Source organism: Polistes fuscatus, unplaced genomic scaffold, assembly GCF_010416935.1.
Source record: "Polistes fuscatus isolate 324 unplaced genomic scaffold, CU_Pfus_HIC Scaffold1, whole genome shotgun sequence".
Taxonomy (NCBI): Eukaryota; Metazoa; Arthropoda; class Insecta; order Hymenoptera; family Vespidae; genus Polistes; species Polistes fuscatus.
Window position 1 is genome coordinate 8,809,448 of NW_025112997.1, and position 27,008 is coordinate 8,836,455.

Genomic DNA, 27,008 nt, shown 5'->3' on the forward strand with positions numbered 1-27,008 from the left:
GTGCGTACGTGTTGAATAAAATCGTGAGAAATAGTAAGGAATTTTTCGATTATCACTATACCTGGACAAAAACGTATAAGAAAGGAAAGTGGATAATGCGCCCTTGTGTGCGACGAATGTAGACTACTCTCATTGATCGTTCTCTCTTTCTCTCTGTCTTGATGCTAGTATAGAACGTAAAAGAGAACTGGAGAAGGACGTAGTGTTCTTCGAGTCCAATGAGAACAGGACAATCCAACGACCATCAAGAAACGAGAACCGGTGGTGATCCTTTAGTGTACATTCTTTCGAGTTGATTTTCTTACCGCTGCTAATCGCATTAGCTGGAACCCTTCATTCACCCTATGACTGTTCTTTCTCGAGCATGGTTTTATATCGTGTTCATGAACACGTTTCTTCCTTCATTCATCTGAGTCAATGATGTTAACTAAAAGGAACTATATTTAACAAATTTTTATGATAATTGAACAATGCGAGGAGAGTATATCTTTCATACGATTTAATGTAATGATGAAGTTTAGTAAAAGTTAAATATTTTGGTTATTCTTTTGATTGAAATTTTTCTCTACACTGTCGGTTAAATAAAACACTAATTGTAAATGATTAGTTCTAATTAATAAAAAATATTATTAAAGTAAGATTACTCAATCCGTTCGACGATTATAATACACGATTATCTTTGATGGAAGTAAGTAAATTTTACATTAGAGATATACATGAAACAGCTCGTTATTTTGTTTCCTTGATTTTCATACTGACGGCACTCCCATTCTTAGCGGTTCTTACATATATACATGTAATATATATATATATATATATATAAAAGTAAGTAAGTATGTACCGTTCAAATACGCTCGTCGTTGCGTTCAAAGCGAAAGTAATCGTTCGTCCGCGAATCCTCGATGGAAAAAGGTGCCTGCACAAAGGACACGTCGTAAAAGAGAAAAGCCTTGAAATCGTAAAGTATAGACGCGTGTGTGCGTATATGTTCCCGCATTCGCGCAAGAACGAAGGTACTTACGTTATAACGGAGCACTGTCGTCGTATCGGGCAAGAATGATACTTTCACCAAGGATCGACGTCGACAGGAAAGAACGAATCGATAGCTTTTCCGATCGTACTTCGATAACAAATTCCATTGACGCTATTTATCATTTAAATAGAATCGTAAACATATGATTTATCTATCCTCAATTTATTATATATTTTATTTTTCATATTTATATCTCAATAAAGAGATATATTATTTATCATCAATTTCAAATATCGAGGTTACTTTAAAAATTAATTTTCTAAAATACAATACTGTTAAATTAATTTACAATAAACAATACGAATTTGAATAAAGAAGCCATAAATTACGTATCCGACTTCATCTTTCTAATTAATTCACTCCTATTTATTGGGTCAGTATTTCTAAATATTTTTGGTCAGTATTTTAAATAAATGTTTAATATTTAAAATAAAACGGTAGTAAATAATATGCGATCAGTATTACACCGATTAATACAAAAACTGTCGATATTTTAAATAAATGGTCAGTGTTTATAATAAAATCTTAGTATGTATCGTGTATCAGTATATAACCTGAATTTAACCCAAGCCCTATTATAAATATTGATAAATTATTATTTATACTGAATAAAATATTCATATATATTGGCCATTCTTTTTGTTTTAATATAGAAATTACTTGTTACTAGATAAATATTGTGCTGTAAAATATACTCGATTCGTTTATTCCATTTGAGAAAATAAAAAAAAATAAAAAAAGGAACAATAAAATCGTTCTTCGGTTGTGTTTGTTCAATTAGAAAAAAAAAAGTAGAAAAAAAATATATTTTATAAGCAAATAAAAGTGTTATTAATTTTATTCGAACGACGAATAATTTGATCAATCCTATAAAATATCGAGAAAAAGAACAACGTAACACGGAATACAAAGGTTTATCTCGAATGGATGTACAACACAGGAATATGTCGAGTACCGCTCGATGAACCAAAATCGTTTCCGATATCGCACACAGAGAGAGTTGCAGTTACGATAAAGTGAGAAAGACATAAAACGGGACTCAATACTCTCGCGTAGTCTTCTTTGGGCCGTTGGATCAAGTATCCGCTATTCCAAGGTGTTTTACCACCAGTATACCTATCCTTCCTTATACATACTTACGTATCTCTTTTCTTCCTCTCCAAAGACTCCTGTCGATTTCTCTCGGCGATTCGAATTTATACTCGCTTATATTATAGCGTATCACCTTTCGTGTTTTCTATTTTTCTCTTTTTTGTATGTTTTTTTCTGATATCTTTTTTCTTTTTTCTTTTTTCCTTTGTAAGTTTGTTCATACGTATCTATTTATCATATATCTATATGATTACCGTTAAAGTATGTCATTCGGTTAAATCGTGGAAATCCTAACAATAAGTTTTATTCAAAATAACTATTTGATGTTTTTGAGAAAGCATATAATCAGAATTTTATTATACACTAATAACATTAGTAGTTTTAGAAAATGATGAAGAAATAACGAATGCCTTCATGAATTCTTATATTACCTAGATAAAGTATACAATTCTACCTTATTTCATACTTTAACAGATTAATTATTAGTTATTTCATGAATTAATAGATTTCACGTTTTAACGGTAGAGGATATATAACCGAGATTTATTTTCATTCGTTTTTCTTTATCCCACTTTATTTCTCGTGTTCTGCATTTGACAAGTTTATTTTCCTGTACGGAAAAACCAAACGCGCTAGACTCTCTCGATATAACAAAAAGAGCAAAATATACCTTTTCTCTTTTTCGAGGAAACAAAATAGTGCGGAAGCCCTTTGGCGGTAGCGTTCGACGCGTGATTCGAGTAAGATTGACGCTTTGCGGGAGGAGAAAGACAAAAAAAAAGAAAAGGAAAGAGAAAAAGAGTGAGCGAGGAGGAGGTGGAGGAGGAGGAATCAGTCCAGCCGATTTTTAATTCCAACGCCGATACGAGTTGTTACGTAGCTTTCGCTTTGCGGTCCGTTCTCAGGGATGTCACCGCGATCCTCTGAGCGATTTTTCTGCTCCGTTCGATCTCTCTCGACGCGTTTGTCTCCAGTCATTCTCTTTCTATTTCTTTTTTCTCTTTCTCTTTTTTTTATGCGACAGATTTGATGTTTCTCTCGTTCGGTGACGGGGAGATAGACGGCCGAATGAATATTTATTACGATTGCGAGGAGTTTCCCCTTCCCGTTCAACGAAAACGTTTAAAAGTCGAATGTGAAAACAATAAATATGTAAAAATAAAAATACGAACGGATCGACGGTTTAACATGGACGACATTACGTATTAATTTGTGGCTGTAATCGTAATAAAGCTTCAACTGATTTATCAATCGTTTGTCTATGGAAAAACACGTATATATGCATGTACGAAAAGATTTGTATACATATATGTGTGTATATGTCAGTATAGTGTCGGCATATTGTCGAAAAAAATCAAAGTCTCGTGTGCGTCGAGCAGCAACAGCAGCAGCGGGTGGGCATCATTAAAATGTCGTCGAACGTGAATAAAGACACGTGGCAAAAATGAAGAGGGAAGTTTTGCGAGCGCATTCGATAATGTTTTTCGCGGAGACACGATCGAAAAGAAATAATGTGAAAGGTTGACGCGTGAGGAAGTGGATAGAAGAGGAGGAGGAGAGAGAGGGTTGGTAGGAGCGCATGTATTCGTGTAATATTTTGTACGAATTTGCTCGTTTTTTTCTTTTTTCCTTCTGGATCTACATTTTATACATGGGCTCGTAGGCACGCACACGAATACCCATACGCATACACATAGAGAGCAGACAAGGTAGACACTCACCCTTTCGCGTACTCTTTTCTTCGATTCCTCCTCTCTTCTTCTCCTCCTCCTTCAACCGAGCGTAAAGTCTCTCGAGGCGTCGCGACGAGGGCGCGATCGTCGGCTGGTTACATTTCCTAGCAGACCATTATTTCTCTCTTACGACCATACGCAGCAGACGCGGAGAGAGAGAAAGAAAGAAAAAACAGGTGAGAGCGGAAGAAAGAAAGAAAGAAAGAGAGAGAGAGAGAGAGAGAGAGAAAGAGAAAGAGGAAAAGAAAGAGAGTAGATACGCGTGTTCGCGCGCACACGTCTACACTCATTTTCTCCCTCTTTACACCCATACGCCACTACATTACCTTTCCCGTGCTCTCCGAAAGAGTATCTTACGCCTGCATATTAATGAAAAAATTTGTGACTACCCTCGACGCGTCAGTCGGTGGTGTACCTACCAGTCACATCTGCGAAAAATCCTTCCCCATCCCTTTCTTACCACTCCAGGATCTTTCACTTTCCATAAAAAATCATAATTCCCTCTCCTACTGCTTTTTATTAATCTACCTTTCTTCTTTTCGTTCGTTCGTTCGTTCGTTCGATTCCTTTTCGAAGCACCGTTTAAAAAGGAGAGATAAAAAAAGAAGAAAGAAAAAAAGAAAAAGGTCTCTCACCTAAACCACTATTTTCTAATCAAACTACACATGTCAGATGGATAACGAAAATGAGGGACCGATAGAAATTCTTTTTCTTTCTCGTGACTTCATCTATTCGTCTCCACTTCCACACGTTGGACTACACCGAAGAAGTTGTCTATGGAATGAAAGAGAGAGGGAGAGGGAGAAAAGACAGGAAAGGGAAAGAAGTGAAGTCGTAGAAAAGATAAGAAGTAGTAGTCGAAGAATTAGAAGATGAGCCACTGTTTCCTAAGCACCGTAAACGTCCGAGCCAATAGAATTTTACGAGGTGAGATAACCCAAGGCTGTTTTTCGTCTCATTGTACCCGGCGGTCGCCATTAATAATACAGGTACTTCGTAGCTGGTGATAATATGACAGAAAGAGAGAGAGAGAGAGGGAGAGAGAGTGAGAGAGAGAGAGAGAGAGAGAGAGAGGAAGAGAGTAGAGAATGAATGGGGGAATGAGGGAAAAAGGGAGTCCTAAATTTTCCCTTTTCCCGAAGATAAAGCCGTCCCTTTCTCACCATTTTCGCTTCTCGCCATATTGGACGCCATTGCTACCAGCTGCTAGCACTTAGAAGCCACTTTCTATCGCTTTCGAGACTCGCTTTTCATTCTTCTTCTTCTTCTTCTCCTTCTTCATTTTCTTTTTCTTTTTTTCCTTCTTCTTCTTCTTCTTCTTCCTCTTCCAAAGACGATATTAACGTTTTCTACTCTCCTATAAATAATCGATTACGTTCACGTGAAATACTGATACGTTTATCGATGTCATTTAGGAGGACCATCGTGATTAGAATATTTATAGAAATTTCCTCGGGTCATCATTAATCATAGAATAGAGAGAGAGTTAAGATCGAACGATTAATCTTGCGATGTGTACTACAGACTTGAACGAACTCGATCGAATCGGTTAAAGTAAATTAATCTGGTACGATCGTAAAAAAATAAAACAAAACAAAAAAAATGATAGAGATAAACGAAGAAGTACCATACTAGTTCTTCTTCCTTCTCCTCAAGTAAATATTTCTAACGAAGAAATAACGTTTGCGTAGCGGCGAACTGCGATTAACGCGATACAAATGTTATAATTCCGTTGAGAAAAGAAGAAAAAAACCGTTAAGGTGGAAAAAAAGGGAGATCTGAGTTCGCTCGAAGGCCTTACGGCTTCGACTCTTTAGACCTGGAACAAGTTTGATATCGCGCAGAATGCAGTCTCAGGTGCGCTTAAATGCGTTTCTAAAGCGGCATGCTATACATAAATACATGTATACATACATACATATATACATACGTAGCGCATGTCTCGCAATCCACTTTTCCTTTCGAACATACACCGCGGAAAAATAAATAAGAAACTTTCAATAATCGTACCTAAAAAACGGAAATGTGTATATTCTCTATGGTAAAGTATAGAAAGATATTATCGATAATTAAAGAACATATAGGATTAATATTTAATAATAATGTATTTAGGAAATGAATATTGCTGAAATTGCTGCTGCGTTCTTAATTGGCAATTTGTTTTAAACTTTGTTTAAAATAAGTTTATTTATTGCCGATTAAACTAGTTATTATTTACGAATATTTTTTTTAACACATTAAACTCTTTTTTTACATGATTTTGAAATAATTTTTTTTTACACGATTTATTTCCTCTAACATGATTTTAAAATTGTTCTTTTTTTGTTTCTATTTAATTTCGTATAATGCATTCGATGAAAAATTTTCATTAGGATGAAGTGCATAATTTCGTGTTATTAGGTGTATTAAAGATTTACAACAAAATACATACGTTATGAAATATATATGATTTTGATATTACATTTAAATACTTGTATTATATTATATATTATAAATACGAATGTATATATAATATTAAGTTGCTCGAAAATCTTGTGCCCCGATTTGTAAATATATATTCGATATACAAATGTGGCATGAATTATTCGGAAACTTCAATAGAAATCTCAGAATTTATATAGTGTTTTCATTAATTTTTTTACACTATTTTTGGATAACATAGAACCCCTATTTTACAATACGAAACGTATCTTTTTTTTTTTTTACATAGTTTTAGTTAAATGATATTTTGAAAAACATATCTACCGTGTAAAAAAAAGTTTGATATATAGGGAAATATAAGATAAAACTGATTAGATACCTATAATTAAGCCGACCAGTAGACATTTTTTGTTTATTTTATGCTTACATGAAGAGTAGGTTAAATCCAAAGGAATTAAATTTACAATTTTTTCAATATTGGTTTGAAATTTTCACCTGGATATCTACATTGACATATTTTTTTCTCTAAATTAAAATTACTTATAATCAAGAATTATTAAATATAGCAAGATTTATAAGAATGAAAACACTATAGGTAATACACCCATCCTTCCATTTACACGGGTTAACCGTTCGCGTTGATTCTTTTTTACATAGATAAAAATAAAAGACGTGGTAAAGAAAAACAAGTATAAGTTATAAAAAAATTTGAATCGTACAAAAAAAAAAATATAATGATATTTTAGAAAACTAAAATAAGTTTTTTTTGGTGTCAGAATTTGTATTGCTGTATATACGTAAATCTATTAGAAAACTCGCGTCTAAGAAGTGCATAATAAATGTAAAGATAGACATAACGCGTATAAAAATTTGTAACCTCGAAGAAGGTTAGTGAAAATTTGGTTATTCGTGAAGATATCATCGAGGACGGTCTCTTCTCTATATAATCAAAAGCAACACCAAGTACCGGCAATCAAGGATTACGTTACTGCTAACGGAAGAAAAGCAGGCTCGAGTGAGTTTGAAAGCGATGAGATCGCGCGGATTATATCTTTCAATTATGTTAATATGTCGACTCGTTTGGTCTCGACTCGTGAAAAGGTTGCTGTTCACGTTTCTCTTTCTCTCTCTCTCTCTCTCACTCTTTCTCGGTAGTTGGCACGACGCGAATCGTAAATTGCGAATCTTCATAATCCGTGTCATGGGTGTATCGACCCTGATGGGTCACACGAATGGATCTTTAGAGAAAGAGAAAGAGTGGGGGGCAGGAGGGGGAGGGTAAGGTAGACGGAAGGAGATGAAAGTATGGCTCGAGGGTGACTCAGGTTTCTCGTTATTTTCAATCGACTCGTAAAATCTCGTTTTTAACAACGTTCAAGCGACGATACGTTTCGGCCTCTCTCTCCAACGGAATTAAAAGATTCCCGCGAAACGATTATAGGGAAGAGGGAAGAGAAGGAGGAGGAAGAGGAGGGAGTGAAGAGAAGAAGAAGAAAAAGTTGGAAACCGCAAATATTTCCTTCGACCGTGCGAGAGAAGAGAAAGGGAATGCTTTGCTAATGAATGCACTCATCGTCCTCATCGTACTGATTAACGACTTTTCGAACGAGCTGATCTCGCCATTTCATTCTCTCTCTTTTTCTATTCTCTTATTTCTGTCTTGCTCATGCCTACCCAAAAATCAATATCCTATTTTTTTGGGGGAAATAACTCGTCGAGCGAGTCATCGTCCTACTACCACTTGGCTTTCGTCGAATTATCGAAAATTGTTCTCGCTTAAATATTATCGATCCTTGTTTCTATGGATGAATAAAAAGAAAAAGAAAAAGAAAAAAAAAAGTTATCGAAAGGAACGTTATTCTTCTTCGTTATTATAATATTTCATAGATTCGTTTAAAATATTCCTCGAATATTTTTAGTTTTCTTTTTGTTAAAAAAAAAAAAAAAGAACTTGGATCTTTTATTTACCGTCGCGAAAATCGACCGACGCGATATTAAGATGAAGATAATTAAAAGTGAAGAATATTTAATTTGTTCATATTATTTAAATCCCTTTCATGTAGACCTCAGTAAGACCTTAAATGATAGTTATAATTCTATAAGCTTATTCCATATTTTCAAAAAAAAAAAAAAAAATTAAATAAAATAAAAAATAAAAACAGAGAAATGCCGTAGGAAAAATAACCTTTTTTTCAAGCGGCAGATATAAAAGGGAAGAATTCAATTTATATTCCGCGGGTTGACTTTCTTCATATCTTAAGAAAAGCAGTCGAGATCTCGATGAGGTTTCGTTCAACATCCTTGGTATTCTTTGGAACGGCACGCGCGTGCGAGTAAACGGAGCCGAGATCTTAATAAAGTCGAAAGTCACGAGAAATAAGATGAGAGAATAAGCAGTATAGGGTGGAAGGAAATACGAGGAAAGGAAAGGAAGAGGAAAGGAGAGGAAGAAATTGGAAAGCATTGCGTTTAAGATAGCTTGTGGTGTTGTCCGATCAAAATGCAAGCGGCTTATGGCAAATAAGCGTTGCTCTTTATGGCGAACGCCACCCACGAGTCGTTTTCAGAATACGATCGCGATCCAGATTAAAGGAGTGTCACGTATCGTCGGTCTAATCCTAGAAAGAAATATAAAGAGAGAGGGAGAGAAATAGGGATTCATTCTATGTCGTATAACCGGACGTAGAAAAGATAGAACAGAAACTTAGGAAGGGGAAAAAAAGAGAACATAAAACGAAAGATTATCCTGATCGGAGGTTGGTTGTCCTAATAAAACGAAGAAAGGAGTGAAAAATAAGGAGGATAATTGTAATCGGTGAGTCCCCTTAAAAACGAAAACGATGAGCTATCTACTAATAAAATAATTACAATATTGAGAGCCCGATAATAGATTCTTGGAACGCATTAACCGGTCGAGATAAATCGCGCTTGCATTAAGAGAGAGAGAAAGAGAGTGAGAGTGAGAAAGGAGACGAAGAGGGGGAAGCAGAGAGGAAAAGAGGAGATAGAAAGGGTGTGGAGGGAAAAGAGAAGGCCTTGGCTATGCTTGCTCGTGTAGTACTCGCCTCGACCGAAGAACGTGTCGATGTCTAATATCCTCGGTATGTGAAATTACGGAGCCGCATAAATTGCCGATCGGACAGGTGGTCGACAAATGGAGTCGAAGAAAGGGATATAGGTAGTAGTGGTACGAAGCATAGGGGTGTATATATATATACCTGCATACATATATACGTACTTACATATTATACATAAATATATGTACGTGATACGATAACCGGCTGAAGTAAACCGATTCGAGTATCTCTTCTTTTAAATCTATTTTTCTTTCGTATTTTATTTACGTATGGTCGTATGCATTTTCCTTTAAATCTAGATATATACGATAGATACGATAGATACGATATCCTCGAAAGGAAATCATTATTTTTCTTTTAACGTAGCTATTGATTTTTTCATAGATATATATATATATATACGTTAAAGTGTTTAATTCAGTTAATTCATAAAAAACCTAGATCTTGTACGAAATAACTAAGAGTTTTATAGGAAAATTTCTATATAAAAATTTTAAAGATGGTACACTATACTTATGCTTATACTCTATTGATCAAATTTTATATTTAACATACATACCTGAAATATTAGCTCTTTGCACTCGAGAGCTCCGCAGCGAAGCCATTTAAAATTGGTCTTCAAACTCGAGGGCTCTGCTATGGAGACAATGCAAATAATTTTCAGTTCATAATATAAGGACAAAAACAAATAGTAAAAACTATTGTGTATAGGATATTTTGCTCCTCCTACACATCATACATTCTAGAACTAAGGAAGATCGTGTAGTATGTTCTAATAGATAAATTCCGAACGAAAGACGGCAGACACATTATTTTTGTGATACCTGTATAGAAAAGCCAAGATTACATGTTGGCGATTTGCTTCGAGAGGTATTACACCTTGGAGCATTACAAAATGTAATAATTTTATAATTTTTTATTTTTTCTATATAGTATGACATTTGTATCGATAATCAATTAAAAAAACAATAACATACAAAAATGACTTTTCTTTTAATGCGCATATCATTTACTTATACAGTAAAACCTCTTTTTGTGCGGTGGATAGGGACCGCATAAAAGAAATCGTACAAAAAAATATTCGGTAATTTTATAAATACTTACATATTATAAACAACTTTGTACGATATACTAACTAATTTTTTTTTATGCGGCGGACAGGGACCGCATAAAAAAAGTCGCACTTAGAAAATACATCAATTATTTGCGAAATATAGATGTGAAAATGCTTTCAATCAAATTAAATAATTGTTAGGAGATAGTTTAAATCAGATGAACAGCGTCGCGAAGTCCGGATACATCGTCGTCAAGGAGACCATGTAATCAGAGTTCGTCCACACATGTATATGTACATTGAAAGAAAACATAAAACTGGTAGCAACGCTGCTGAGATTTAGATACCGCATAAAAATAAATCGCACAAAAATAAAATCGCACAAAACAAATCGCACAAAAATAAAATCGTATAAAAAAGGACCGCACAAAGAGGTTTTACTGTATGTGAATATGATTTTTCTATTGAAATTGCTTCGAATTGCTGGTAATATAAATGAAAAAAACTTCGAGTGCAAAGAGTTACAATTCCATTTGAAAATTCACGTTTTTACTGAAAGTGTGCCAACAATCTGACTTTTCTAAGAAAATTTTCTTATTGCCGATAATTCGAAAAAGTGACCCGTGAAAAGAGATCGTACTTTCAATAATTCCTAACAAAATGATTAACGCCATAATAGAAAAAAAATAAATCATAATTCTATGACGCGCGCAGCAAGCATCAAAAGAATTAACCGATATTACCGATCAGATGTACTATTTTTAAATCGTCCATATGCGTTTATTTTTTGTAAATATTGTAAGCAAATTGTGGAAAGACAAATTCCCATCTGCTAAGCAAATAATAGTTATTTTGCGATGCGTAGAACATGCGGCAATAAACGCGCAACGATATATCATTGTTCGGCACTATAACGATTAAGATACATGTAATTATTGCCCCGAATAAATTGACAAAAAAAATTTCATATACAACGATAGAGCTATTATAGGAACACAAGGATTCACTCTCTTTTGGACTAGACGATCGCATGACGATCGCATGACGATCGCATGACGATCGTGGTCGGCTACGGCTCTAGCAATTTTCCAGTCATTTTCGTTGATCCCTTCGACGAATTGATGGACCTACTACTACTACTAGGTTTGGTAGAATGGGGAGAAAAAAGAAGGGGAATATAATAGAGTAAGGGTACGGTGAGGAGAGGTGGGAGGATTCGAGAGGGGTCTGCGGACGAGTCGAACGATGGTCGCCTCTAACGAGAAATTTATTTTTTTCCCTGTCGCTCAGAAATCGTGCGTGGATTAAAACAACAAAAAAAGAAGAGGAGGGTAGTAGGGTAAGGGGGTATGGAAAATTGACGGTTTGGCTCTCTCTCTTTCTCTCTCTCTTTCTCTTTGTCTTTCTCTCTCTCTCTCTCTCTTTTTATCCGACGGCTAGATTCGATGCATTCCTTTTAAATCCCTCTTCCTTCCTTCTACCTATATTTTTTATTTGTTGTTTCCTCTTTTTTATTATTTCAAAACGATCAACTCAGTTATTAATAGTGAACACAAAATATGCATATAACGAGTGACGTGCGAGTTATATTAACTTTTCCCGTAAATAGTAAGAGATGTGACTGGCATTGTACATATATGTAGGCAGGTATTATATATGTATAACATGTATACTATGTGACGATGAATTCAAGCGAGCTATAAACGAGATAAATATAATAGAAAAATAAGAAAGACGAAAGAGTCACCAAGACGGCATGGTAAACTTGATTATCACCTTCTCTGTTGGAGAGGAGAGCGATTATTTAAAACCACGCCGAGTGATTTAGATGCTAATGCGGACTGCGCTGTGACGGGCATCATAGGGAACGATTAGAGAATATAAAAGGGAAGAAAGAGATATATATATATATAGAGAGAGAGAGAGAGAGAGAAATAGAGGCAAAGACTATAAGTAAGTTTGAATTAGTTTTGAGTGAACAGAGAAGATAATCTCGAGATACTTCGATTTCATTTGAATGAATGACAAAAGGTAACGATATTTTATATAATTCTTTTGAATATATCTTTTGGCAAAAATAATCCATATCGCTCTGATTTTTTTCTCTCTCTTTTTTTTTCTTTTTTTTTTTAATCATTCTCCGCATTATTTGAAAGTATCGCTACTGTCACATCTCATTCTTTTCGTGAATCAAAAGAGTGAAAGAAGATAGGTGATAGGGAGAAGGGTAGGAAAGGGTGAAGGGGAAAAGCGTTGTTGGCGGAGCAGCAGTCGAGGGAAACAAAAGGTGGAGAATGAGAAAGACAAGAGAGAGAGAGAGAGAGAGAAAAAACAAGATAGAGATAGAGATAGAGAGTAAGGGCCGCACTTGAAAAGCACAATTGAAATTCAAGATTCATATGCAAAGAGGTTCACGAGAGAGAGAGAGAGAGAGAGAGAGAGAGAGAGAGAGAGAGAGAGAGAGAGAAAAGAAAGAGAATATATCGACGATGAACGACGGATAGAGGGTGGGCGACGGAAAGAGAAGTGGAAGGAGAAAACGAAAAAGGAAAACAAAAAAGGAACAGCAACGAAGGGGGAGATCGGACGTCTCCACCCTCTGCTGCGGTCTATACAGTCCCGGTATATTGTTTAAATAATTGATTTAACACGTGTACATACATTATGCACAAAGAAAATAACGCTATGTAAATGTTAATTCCAGGCGTGCCTGCACGCTGTCCCATTCTGGCGTGGGCCGAGCTGGCTCCGGACCTCATCCAGACCTCCTTCGACCTTGCATGTATGCTTCTCTCTCCATATATATATATATCTTTCTTTCATTTGTTTACGAGACCCCGCAGAGAAGGGACGACCAGGTTTCGAATTTCCGAGCATTTCGTATTTTCGTTTACCAAACCATCCCATTGACGAAACTTCAATGATCGATCCTTCCACTTTGATTCTCGCCATAATGGTGATTTGTAGAATTTTTATCAAGCTCATACTTCGATCTTTTTTTTTTCTTTTGGTATTATTCTTATTTTTACTTTTTGGAAAGAGAAAAAGAGAGGAATAGCGTGTACAATGATGGTGGATGAAACCTTTCTCCAGATCCGATAATTAAAGCACCCTGCCGTTCGAAAATTCGGCGAGAATTCGGGAAGAGAATCGAGGTAAGTGCGCTTCGGTGCACGTTCTCGAGTGCACCGTTCGAGAGGAAGAGAAAGAGGAAAAAAGAGAAAGAGAACGTGCGGTAAGAGAGATGGGTCAACGACACCTTTCTCGATGCTTCGAGACTTTGCCGATAGGCCGTAGCTCGATGAAACGAGAGAAGAGATATATATATATATATATAAAGAGAAGAACAACTCGAGATGGAGTAGGAAAACGATATAAGAGAGAAAAGGAGAGAGAAAGAGAGAGAGAGAGAGAGAGAAAGAGAGAGAAATTCTGACAAATTGGAAGGCCGTTAAACCAAAGGCATGGAGGCGTCTCTCTCTCTCTCTCTCTCTCTCTCTGCCTTCCTTTTTTAGAGAAGAAGAAGAAGAAGAAGAAGGATAAGAAGAAAGAAAAGGAGGATGAGGTTGGAAAGAATCGAGGAAAAAGACGAGCCATGCGACGCTCACGTCAGGACGGTCCTCGTAGCGGCATTTTTAGAGCCGAAATGAAGTCGAGGAACGTATATCGTTGGTTATATCCGCTCGACGCAACTCCGGTGAACGTAGGTGGTCTTCTCTTCTCTTCTTTTCCTTCTTCCTCTTTTCTCTTTTCTTTTTTCGCTCATTTGATCCATCCCTATAGTCTTGTTTCCTTTTTTTCCCCCTTTGTTACTCCTACTCTTTTCCGTTTTCTGTGATCAACGAGCTAATCGATCGCTTTCTGATTCCCTTTAATTCCTATTCATGATCAACGGTATATGTCAACGACGAACCTATCAACTTGCTTCCGCTTCGCGTATTTACATTTTTTCTTCTGTTTCTTTTCCTTAATGTTTCTTCTGTTTTCTTTTCCTTAAAAAATGAAATAACAAACAATTCATTCTAAATACTCCGATTGTATATTTGTAATAATTATAATAATAAAGCTATTTATTTATCAGTACTTTGGAACTTTGTGGAACAGTATTTTAAATATAATATAACATAGTTTGTTTAGTCAAAGTTATTAAATAATATTTAGGCTCATTTAAGTTATATTCCTTGTCAAACAAATTTTTAATGGGAAAAATCAGATTTTGAAAAAGTATGCTTTTTCTTAATGCTTTATACTATGCATTGTTTCTATAACGGAGTAAATACTGGACTTTTCCTGGATTGTTTATGAAATTTTAAGCAGTGCAAGTTACTACGTAAGTCATTTTGGGCCAGAAGTCTAGATTGTGACTTTTAGCTGAACATAGACGATATAATATAATATTATTTATAATATATTCTAAATGATCAGTATTACACTTATTAATATAAAAACTGTCAGTTTTTTAAATAAATAATCGGTATTTATAATAAAATATTAATATGTATCTTGTATCATATATAATCGGACACAATTATGACTTTATTATAAATACTAATAAATTATTATTTATGGTGAAAAAAATATTCATAATAATTAACCATTTATTTTACAACATACTAACCAAATAAATAAAAATGAAATATTATTCATTATTTTCGAGATTCCAAAAAGAAGATTAAGTCAAAATCACTTTGCTCATTCGAAAATCGCACCAAAACAAGTCAAAGGATGAGAAACATGCGAAGAACGAAAGGGTAGAGTACGTTGATCTCTTCTCCGAAAGCAAGAATGAAACGCTCATTGAGCTTTCGCTTTCGGAGGATCCTCGGTTAGTCCGTCGTTCTATCAATAGAAATAGAAATCGGGGTTTCGTTTAATCGATTGTTTCGCTTTTTCGTGTCTGGGCTGGGTGTCTGGACTCAAATTGGTATTTAAAATAGACACGATTCAGCATAGTGAACGTTCTCGATGTCGATTCAAACATTTTCTTTCGAATTGTACGTTCTTTCTCTTATATGGTTCTATCTCTCTTTTATCCCTTTTATTTCCCTTTTTTTCTATTTCTTTTCTCCCTCTTTTGTTTCCTTTTTTTTTCTTTCTTTTAACGTTAATTAGAGCAACATATAAGCAATGTTGGGAAGAGAGGGTATGCGATGGTACTATCCTTGCTCGCAGTTTCACTTGACGAGAGTTTCACATGAATGACGAAATCGGAATAAATACATCGTCGAGTATTCCCACCTACCTACCTACCTACTTACTAACTACCTACTACCAATCTATGTGTTTCCATTCGTCCTCTTCTTAATTAGTAAAGTCATTACGAGCACTCTCTTTACTTTTTCCTGGCAATCATTGAACCGTTCCCTCTTGCGTTATATTTTCTCGAGGGATCCGTTTTTTTTTCTTCAACATCGAGAAGCCTAGTAAACTGCAATGGATCATAAAAAGGAGAGATTATTTTTTTTATTCGATCGATTGGTGAATTCGATTGGGTCTTATTCCTTTTGAAAATAATGTGGTACCAGCTACGATTGTCCAATGAAATTTGCTCTAATTTTTCTTTAATTTCTTCTCTAAATTGTACCAATGTATCATTTAATACTTTGAGTTCTATATGGATACTTATATGCGTCCAACGAAAACTATTGGTGTGGATTATGAGCGCATATATGAGTTCGACAAAAATTAACAGCATAAACTAATGAGCTCATGTATGCGTTAGCAAATTTTTTCGATCTCAAGTTTAGCACACACATTATTGAGATTTTATTTATATAAGATGAATATATTTGTATATTCTTTTTAAGTCTTATAATATATGAATGAACTATTAATTATAGTAGATCTGAGATATAATGTTTCTATTTTTTAAATATAATTAAACAATTTAAATTATTTTTTAATTATTTATTGAAGAAAACTTTTAAAAGTTTTGGTTTTTTGGGAAATGAACCTCGTGATTTTAAGTGCATATTTTGTTGTAATATAAGTTTAAACCTTTTTCTACTACTTGTTATATTTATTGAGTTTTTATATTTAGGGGTAAAAATATGTTAATAATATTTTGTCGATCCTAATGATTTTAAAACAAACATTACTAGGTTTGAAGGAAAAAGTAATATTTATTGCAGTCATTTTCTAGAGGATATTAGATACAAGAGATACAAAAATTATATATATATATAACAATCTTTTTTTTTTTTTTTAAATCTATATTTTAAGACGAACAGAAGAGAATATCAATACGAATTGAACGTACACCTACAAGGTATTTTTTCATAGGTGAATTGAAGAATTTCTTTTTTTATTAATAAAAATTTCTTTTTTTTTTAAGAATTTCTTTTACACTATTTTCTCTATTTAGAAAAATGCAAAAGATATTCATGTGATTTGTCCTAGATACCCCAACTTATACAGTATATTATAACCATGGGCAAATAGAGAGCAAAAGCAAGTCTGCGGTTTTCAAAACAATATTAAGTTTCATTATAATTTTTCCTAAACTTAATATTAATATAATCTATAGCATTATTGGGTTGAGTAAAAAGTTTCTTCGTATTTTTCCTAGTAAATGAATTTAGGATCGCATAACTTTGGTAATATTAATCAGCTGGGGCAATATTTGTGTGCGTTTTAAAAGTGACATATCATACAGTAATTAAAACAAAAGCTGTGATATTTGTTTATTTAGTCAAAGGTTATTACAATTTAAAAATGAGTAAGCATTTAAAAGAATTTGATATATTTTGAAATTTTACTACAAAAAAGGGAAGAAAGCAACTCAGATTAGTAATCAAATTTGTGATGTTTAGAGACATGATGGAGTATGAGTGCGTGTGGCATAAAGCTGTTTCAAGTATCTTCCATCTAGAAATTTTTATATCAAAGATGTATCATTTCACTTTGGTCGATCAATCATTGGAAATGTCAATGAAATCGTTGAAAAAATTAAGCATACTGGTACGTAAGCAGTCATGATACCGAGAAGGAACTAAACACGGGCCCCAAACAGTTTTAAACTGTTTTGTAACAGATTGGATCCAAAATATGAAAAGAAACTTGTTTCAGTTTTGCATTTAAATTACGAAGAAACTTTTTGCTTAACCACGTAGAATAGGTATTGAGAAAGAAATGAAAGGTAGAGTGTGCGATTCATTTAGTATGGGTTGTATCAGAGTTAAGAACAAAGTTGTTTAATCTGCGACTCGCATGTGGTTCAACATAATAATTGTACATTTTTTTTTTTTTTAAATCATTGAGCAAATTAGTATATATTATGTTTAATCCAAGACAATTTGTTTTCTTTAAATGTGGCTCAAGAAATCCGATAGGACGAACAAGTTTAGAACATCTGACGAAAGATTGTAGAGAATAAGCTTAGCAAGGGAGAATAATAAGCGGAACGCTTGACAATATGGTTGTGGCATGATTGAAAAAAAAAGAAAACAGCAAAATAAGAAAAAAAAAAATAAGCAAGAAAAGGATGTTTTTCATGCCTTACATAAGTACTCTAATATGTATAATACATACCCTCTGAATATATAAATAATACGTAGATAAGTGCTTATATGATCTACAACACATGGTCGTCTCGATGGAACATCAGAAATCGTCCGAACGATCGTGTTCCTCTAGTTTAGATAACCGCGACGCCATTTTAAAACATCGAAGATCAGTGAAGGCAGTGCGCAATGCCGGGTGAATATCGTTGAATGGTTAACCGCAAGATGGTTACGATATTCCATCGATAGGGGAGTGCATAGAGTTATATAAAGAATGAAAATAAAAAAAGAAAGAGGTCGAATAATTTTAACTATCGTTTATATTTTAACATTTATATTTGAAATTTCATTTAAACCTTTATATTTGAATAATCGACAAGGAAACGTTTCGTAATTACACAATTTTAATGACTACTTCAACTGCACCACTTCAGTCGCCAGCTTTTTTTAAGCTTGAGGCATGATATCGCTTGGACCAAAAACAAACAAAAAATTAAAAATTTTTTTTGTTGATTTTTTTTTTTTTTTTTCGAAAATTAGAAAAGCTATTAACATGTAAGTTTTTTTTTTTATACATTTTGACTCTTTATTTTAAGAATCGAACACGATGATGACATGTCTTCACGATTTCATAGAAAGATAACGTTTATAAGTTAAATTTTATAATTGCTGAATAAATATTCCGTATTTTTATTATTTTAATTACCACTGCAACTACAACGCTTCAATTTTTATCTTAATTAAATTCAATTACCGTGTACGTCAGTTCAGTTGACATAGAAAAGATTACTACAACTGTGCATGCAATAAATATATATCGAATAGAAATAAACGTCAAGTTTACTTTGTATCCATAAAAATTCGACACTAAATTATAATAGTACAACACAATAAATTTCAACAAAACAAATGGCATAGGAATAAAGAAGGATATTGAAATATTTTCTCATTTGTCTATCGCGTTGTATTCCAAGAATCAAACACGATGACATATATTCCCGACTTCGAAGAAAGATTAAAACGTCGAGTACGCGAGACTGGAAGATTCCGAGACGAGCGAAAGTATAAAAAGGTGTCAAGCTCGTACTCGTTTGGAATGCAGTAAGTTTCTTACACAAGTTAACGACGAACGAAGCCGTGAAAAATTGATATCATTGTACTCGATCGATTGAGAAGAATAAATGTACTTACAACGATTAAAAAAAAAAAACTCGATTGGAGAGTAAAAGAAAATTGAAAAATTATGCATTAAAAAATCGATCGAGAAAATAAGGACGGGGTATATACTCAGCACGAGTCGTATCACCGTTAATTTGTCATTCATACATACATATACATACTTTAAGTCCTGTCTGGGAACTCTTGAGTGGGGATAAAAAGTTTAAAAAAAGGAATAAAAAGTGGCAGAGGGAAAAATAAAAGAGAGATACAGAGAGGTAAAGGAGAGGACGGGGTGGGCGGGGAGAAAGAAAGAAAGAAAGAAAGAAAAAAGGAGCTCGCGTTGCTCTCAGAAGGCAAAATCATAATCTTAATCGCTTTCGAGTAGCCAAGCAAGCGAGCGTTCGTCTCTCGAGCCGGGCAACAGGTTCTTTCGCGCGCGATTGAATCGTGTCTTTCGATACGTAGGGAGAATGAGAAAGAGAAAGAGAGAAAGCAAGCAAGCAACCAAGTAACAGAGTGAGTGAACGAATAAGGGGTAAGAGAGAAGGAAGGAAAGAAGAAAAGAAGGAAAGAGAGAGAAGGAAAGATTCCGACCTCTTACCGGCGCAACGTACGGTAAGAACAGGCTCGTTACGTCACACATCCATCTCCTTCTGTGACCTCGGCTATTGATTTATTGTCCAGCTCCAGAGCATTCTCTCTTCTTCTTCTTCTTCCTTGGCGTTTCTCCTCTTCGGTCGTGTATACGTACGTAAGGATTTATATTATATACGAGATTCGAGAATTGAAAACCAGACGTATCGCGTAGGTTTTTGTTAAAGAACAAAAAAGAAAGGAAGAAAAAAAAGTAATAAGAAGCTTTCTTCCAGCTGCCTATCTCTTCATCGGGATATAATTATTTTTCATTACGACCGCTAGACTTTCCTTCTCATTGCTTTGCCGTTTTTTAATTCTCGTATAGAGTTTTAATAAATAATAACTCTTTTATTTATTTATTTGATGTTTATAAAGGTTACATTCTTGAGATTATTACGTATTTATGAATTATTAATTATTCGAAGATTATTTCATTGAATAGGTTATATCGTGTATTAAAAGATTTTTACATAAACTTGCGATATACAAAAATGTTTTAAGAGTTGCTTTATTTAGATAAGATAAACCTATCGGTTTATTAATTTAATTATAATATTTTGTATTCCATTTCAAGATATGAATCTTCAGTTATAGAGATGTCATAAGAGTTTGTACTTACAATATCACCACTCTAGATATTCGCCAAAAAGAATTTATAATTTTGGAGTTCACTAAAGCAAATTTTTGGTCACCCTGTGAATTAAATAAAAATGTGCAATTAATAATCTTAAAAATATTATAGAAAAGAAAGAGAGGAGAAAAAAACATAGAAATTATATCAATTTTTATCTGATAAAACAATTTCGTATTCTATTTAGAAGTAATTATAAATAAAATAAGTAGAAATAAAATATAAAATTAGAAATAAAATATAGCATTAGAATAAGTCCGGACAATCCAAATAACTCATCGGAATTACTAGAATCATATACACATTTCTACATACAGACATATGTACCAACGTGTAAAAGAGCCATCGTATATATGCGAGATTATATTCGTTCGAATAATATGAGGGATCGTGGATTTTCTCTATCTCTTTTTCTCTTTGCGGGCGGATCAAGGAATAGGAAGGAGTGCGAGAGTAGACTCTAAAGAGTAGGGTATGGGTCAGAAGAGAACGGCATGCATACCACCGTCACACCCTGCGACACACTCTAAATTTGAAATTTAAATTCGGTGCGTCTCACGAGAACACTCTTTCTCTTTCTCTTTCTTTTTCTCTTTCTCTTTCTTTTTCGTTTTCTCTTTCTCTTTCTCTTTTTCTTTTTCTTTTTTATCCACATTGGTTACATGAACACGCATGCAATGACATCAGCGTTCACTGGGTAGAAAACGAATGGAAAAAGGGATGAAGTAAAGCAAGGAAAAGTACAGGAAGGTAGGAACGATGCCGTGAGAAGGATGGAAAAAAACGAACGAATGGCCCGTTAAAGTCCTTTCCGTTCCTCGGTAAACACGCTCGAGAATAATAATTTGAAACTGACCCTTGAAACTTGTCTCTTATTCTTCCTCTTCTTCGCTCTTTCTTTTTCTTCTTCTTCTTCTTCTTCTCTTTCTCTTTCTCTTTCTATTTGGAGCTCTCACGCTCCTTCACCTCGTCCATCTTCTCAACCCGCACCTACTTCTACTCCCTTCTTCTCTTAGTAAAGTTGTATCGGCAAAGGCCTATCTGTGTCAGTCGCTCGATACGACACGAGTCACAATTTTAACGAAATCGAATTGATGTCATGTTCAAAGCGAAAGACCGGCCGTGCATCGTCTCCCTGTCAGCCTTTTTCGGTTTAAAATGTCACGCCACGTTTAAACCGGACTTCAGTTCGGACGTTTGACGATATCGTACATACATATACGTATGTTGCGTGTGTATATCTAGAGATATATGTATGTATATACATTTTACGTGATACATATATGAATAGTATGTCAGTATAGTATAATTTTCATCATTTTTCCCCATTTTCCCCATCGAGAATTGGCAGAAATCGTGTAAGGAAAATACTTTGCATACCAGAATCCGATCATTACCGTTACAAGTTTTACAAAGCACGGTTAGAGAACGGTACATTTATCGCCCGGTAATTTACCGCGAAACTCGATCCGAACATTTATTGTCGTTCCAAGTTAAATAGTTCGATACTAATTACGTTTAACCGCTTCGATTTACAGCGTTCGTTTATAGAAGGTTTCGCCTAGAATTAAATGTATGTACCCAAGTAATTGTAAGATCGGGAAAAGAGGATATAGGAAGTTTGAATCATTCTTTTAGTCAATATTCTCGTGATATTAACGTTGCATAGGAAATGCTATTAATTACCTCGAAATTTATGATCCACCGTCCAAACACTATTGGCGAACTTGCTACTTCATTAATTTTAATTATTTAGATGTGCTTCCTACGAAGCAAGAAAGAGAAAAAAGAGAAAGGAATAATGAGATTTCTCGCTCACATATTTGTTTAGTCTCATGGAAAATGCAGTATAGATGAGACTTAGCTTCTTCGATCGTTTATTTTCCTCGTTTTCTCTTTTTCTTTTTTGTTTTTTTTTTGTTTTATTATTATTTTAATTACGAAAGTTTGAAATTAGTTCTGGTCGTTTTAATGAACAATTAGAACAATTTTCGCCAATCTTTTGTTTCGAGCGAATGAATTAACTAATTGCTACGTCGAAGAAGAGAAAAAGGTTCTTATTATTTAATTTGAAAGAAATTTTTATCGAGATCTTGAGCTTATATGAAATTTCATGAAATCGGAATTAGAGCAAGTGCCATTTCTAGGTAATGTAGGTCGCTAGATGAGAGCCGAGAATTCGTCCAAACATTAATCCTTTTAAATCATTTTAGTTTTTTTTTTTTTATATCAAGATTATTTACGTCCGATAAAATGTTACGAATAGAGGCATCGACCTTTTTATCTCTCATTTTGCTCTATTTTTTCTTCATACTAAATTCAATGATTTTGAGCTCTATTAAATTTATTATTTTCCAACGGTACCTCTTAACCAAATTTATCGAGAAAATTGAAAAATCCTAAGTCACGATCTCGTTACTTATATTCGAAAATTTACTTTTCGGATTCGATGATAACGCGTTTTAACCAAAAAAAAGAGAGAAAGAGAGAGAAAGAGATATATATTATTTATATTCCAACGATATATTACTATATCGATGAAACTTTCTTTTATTCAGGAGCGTGGGATAAAGTCGAGGATTTAAAAATGGCGGCTCGCCGCGAGGGAATCCGACGAAGACTTTTAAGTATTCAAGCGAGGTCTAACCTTAGGGTAAAGGGGAAAGATAAAAAAAAAATGAACTGTAAGAACGTTCTATCTCGATTTATCGTTCAAATCCTCCTCGCCGTTATTTCATTCGATGGAACGAATTGCTTTAACATAGACGTACACAAGTATTATATAGTTGCTCGAATATTTCAATATGGCGTAGCAATTACATTAAGCACCTTCGTATAAAAAGTTCATGAGGTGGGATATAAACGTCGTAATAATCTTTCCTATGAATAGGATCGACTCGTTCTTCTTCTTCCTCCTCCTCCTCTTTTCCTCTTAACGCAAATTCCGCGTTTCCTCGTTTGCGAGTGACATAATTACGAACATTTTCTCGCTCTCGTTGTCTGAGCACCGACTCGTAAATCCAATAGGGAGAAACTCGTCTGCTCTCGAAGAATTCCACGACAATGCGACTATGCGAGTGACTCGTGTCGTGTGACACGTGTCCGTTGCACCAACTCGCCGTGCCGCGACATACACCTAATGCACGTGTCGGTTGTTCGGTGCACGAGAGCACGAGCACGAGCACGAACATAAGCACGATTGCGAGCTTACGTGCTCTTTCTCTTTTCTTTCTTTATTTCGGCAGCGTGTCTTCTTCTTCTTCTACTACTACTATTACTACTATTACTACTACTACTACTACTACTACACTACTACTACTACTACTACTACTACTACTACTACTACTACTACTACTACTATTGATACTACTACCACCACTGCTACTCTTTCTCCTCCGGTTGCTCCCTTCTCTAACAAGCTACGTGCTACGAATCGATCCCCGAGGCCATTTGGAATTTCAAAGCGCTCTTTGACCGTCTTCCTGAAAAATTCAGAGGACGCCCGAACCGGTGTCACTGCTTTTTTTTCTTCCACGGAGAAAAGAAAAATAATTTTTTACCGAGTTTTCCCGTGCGATCTTAAAACTAAACCTCTCGATCTCTCGTCCGCTCGACCGGGAAAAAGTTTCTCGAAGAAAGTCTCACTGATTTTATACGAAAATTCTCTTCTTAATTTCGAATTTGACGCATTACAAACGTATCGCGAAATAATGTATCTCGTATCTCGTTTTATTTATTATTATTTATTAAAAATAAGTTAATATTTATAACACTGTTTCTTTTTTCTTTTTCAAAACATCTGAATCTATATTTTATTATAGAAACAAAGGAATATGTTGAGATCTTCGATTTCTTTTTTTTAATTCTTTGAAATTTGATTGAATGACTGTTCAATCAAGGGGTCAAAAACTTATATATAACGATAACTCGCTGAATGAGAGCGATTGGGTAGAGAGGAGAGCACGTTCGCGCGAAAGTCAGTGGACCGAAGTGAAGACCGACCACCCGGTTGGTTCGCTCAAATAATGGGTCAATCTCGAAGCTTCGCCGCCTTGAGGTATATTAAGGATTGAGTAAGGAGCTTGAGCAAGAGAGAGAGAGAGAGAGAAATAGATAGATAGATAGATAGATAGGAGGGTGGAATCTTGCTTTTCGAAATCGGTTGATCGTCAGTGACGCCGCGTTCCTATGTATCCAAAGTACTTCTCGAGGGCACTTAAATCAAGCCGACGGACTGCAAAGCCTATTAGACGCAATGAAACAGCTCAGTAGACGTGCTAGCTCTCTTGCTTCCTTGCTTGCTTGTTTGCTTGCAACATTCTACGAAGATCTACCGAGATAATTCTGATGATCGTCAATCTATCTTTTTTTTTTCTCTTCCTCACAACAGTTTACCAAACATAAAGAAGACACAGAAAGATAAACGCGGATTATTTCTTACTGAAATCGGTGTTGATCCGGTCTTAACCTTCGTCCGCTACCAACTTTCAAAAGGTGGATATCAATGCGATCTCTTATCGCTGGTATATTCTCTCGCACGTCTAAACGCATTCGCGTCTGGCGTGAGAGCCCCTGGGATTTGGTGTCTCGCGTGTGCGAGGGTGGCAAAAAAAGAGAGTGAGAGAAAAGAGGTAGAGGAGGAGGAGGAGGAGGGAACGAAGGGTGACTGCAGCTTGGTGGAAAGAGAGGAAGAGGTGGTAGCCGCCGGTTGAAGGGCGCTGGATGGATTTTGCAGTACGCAGTTTTCACCTTTGAGATTCCATCCGGTGTATGTGTTTTGGGGGCGAAGAGCGGAGACGAATTGCATACAACGTCGGCTGAGGTACTTTGCCCTAGGAATTCAAGGACCCGAGGGCTGCCGAAGGTAGAAGGGAAAGAGAGGGTGGCAACGGCGCTCGTCGTCGTCGTCGTCGTCGTCGTTGTGTCGTTGGGGTGGCGCGTCGAACGTTAGGGAGGGTGAGGACAAACTTGTGTTGAGGTGTGTAGGTGCCGGTCGATACGCTTTCTCGCACTCATGCTACCTCCTCTCGCTCCCTCTCTCTCTCTTTTCCACCTTCTCCCTCCCCCTGTCCCTTTTTCTCCTCGTCTAACTTTCTCTCGCTTCCTCTCCTACTCCTTCCTCATTCCCTTGACTCCTACTTCTCACCCTCCAGCAGGAGGAGCGCCGCGACGGAAGCCGCCGAGCTGCAAGGTGTTTTAGCGCGCTCTCGAGAAGCCGCCATTTTGAGAGGGGAAGAGAGAGACACCCATCCTCCGGTAGCTTCAGCTAGCTTTCTTCGCTGCTTCGCTTTTGCGCGATGAACATCTCCACGCGTCGAAAAACAACGACCAAACATAGCAGCTCTCTCTCTCTTTTTTGCATCCCCCTCGACCGCCCATCCTCCCTCCTCTTACCGAACAACGCTTCGCGACTCGCTTTTCCATCGGCCGTGAGCTCCTCGTACGCCTACACATTCGTCGGTGCAGTCGTTGCTACTGCTGCCTCGTCTAATTAAAATTCACGAGATATGCGCTTGCTAAATCGACGTGTACCGCACTACTCACGAGTCTCTCCCGTTAAAATGGATTTATCTCTCTCTCTCTCTCTCTCTCTCTCTCTCTGTCTATCTATCTATCTCTTTCTTTCTCTTTGCTTACGGCCCTTCTTCCAATTATTATTTCCGTGTAACGCTCGTATTTACGCTCATTTCTCGACGCGTATCTGTAACACGTGTAATTAAGCTTACTCCCTCTTTCATTACTGTCTCAACAATGTTCTCCTGATGATAAACAAAAATAATAAAAAATTATGAAAAGAGGAAGAGACATGCCTTAGTTCTTTTCCGAATAGAACAAAGTGTCATCCAATTGTTCCTTTATGTTCTATTTTATTATAATAATTATTATAATTAACAATGATTTAAACGGAAATCAATTTGATTCATTCTATCTTCTCTTTTTGTTTCTCTCATTGAAATTTATAATCTTGATTCTGACGTTGCATCATTTTTGATTTCAGTCGTTCTCCTGGACACAACAGCGGAGGCGAAGCTCGAGTGGACGAGGTATCCCTATGGACCGCAAGCAAGCACTCCTGGTGTAAGTTCATTCACGAAATATTATCGTTAACTCGTTCTCGCGAAATATTTCGCTGAAATTATTCAGGAAAATGAGCCAACGAAGAAAATAAAAAAATAGAAAGAGAGAGAGAGAGAGAAAGAGAGAGAAAGATAGCAGGAGATAAATAACGTTTATCGTATATCGGCGCATTTGGAATTCGTTCGTTCCTTAACGAGGGGTAGAACGTGAGCACACTAGTTTATTCCATTAAATCCGTTGCAATCCTCGTTCGAATCTGCCGTCAAATTTTTTCTATACTTATTTTTGTCTTTCTTCCTCTTCCTCTCTCCCTCTCTTTTTATCTGCCATCTAAACTTTTAAAAGGATTGCCCGGGCGAAGCTTCGATGGCCGCCGTGATGGATAGCGACAAGTATGGCAACGTTATATCGCGAAAACCATTTATCGATAGTACGTATGTTCTCCTCACGATAATGGATCGAAAACTCTGATCGTGGCCTCGTAATAAATCTAAAATAGCGTAAACTCTAGCCATATCTTCGGATTGAGTACAAAGTCAGCCGGTGATACAAAACTTGAAAAAAAAAAAACAAGAAAAAGAAAAATGAAA

General features: G+C 35.6%; 1 protein-coding gene across 12 annotated transcripts in view; it reads left to right on the forward strand.

Annotated features, from left to right (window-relative positions):
• The window catches only part of LOC122518405 (ephrin type-B receptor 1), a 159,761-nt gene that overhangs the window by 73,405 nt on the left and 59,348 nt on the right, over positions 1-27,008 (forward strand). For all 12 annotated transcript variants that reach the window (XM_043637337.1, XM_043637328.1, XM_043637318.1 and 9 more), the window contains one exon: positions 26,339-26,418. In XM_043637337.1, the coding sequence (XP_043493272.1) occupies positions 26,339-26,418 (80 nt within the window). The remainder of the gene's footprint in view (positions 1-26,338; positions 26,419-27,008) is intronic.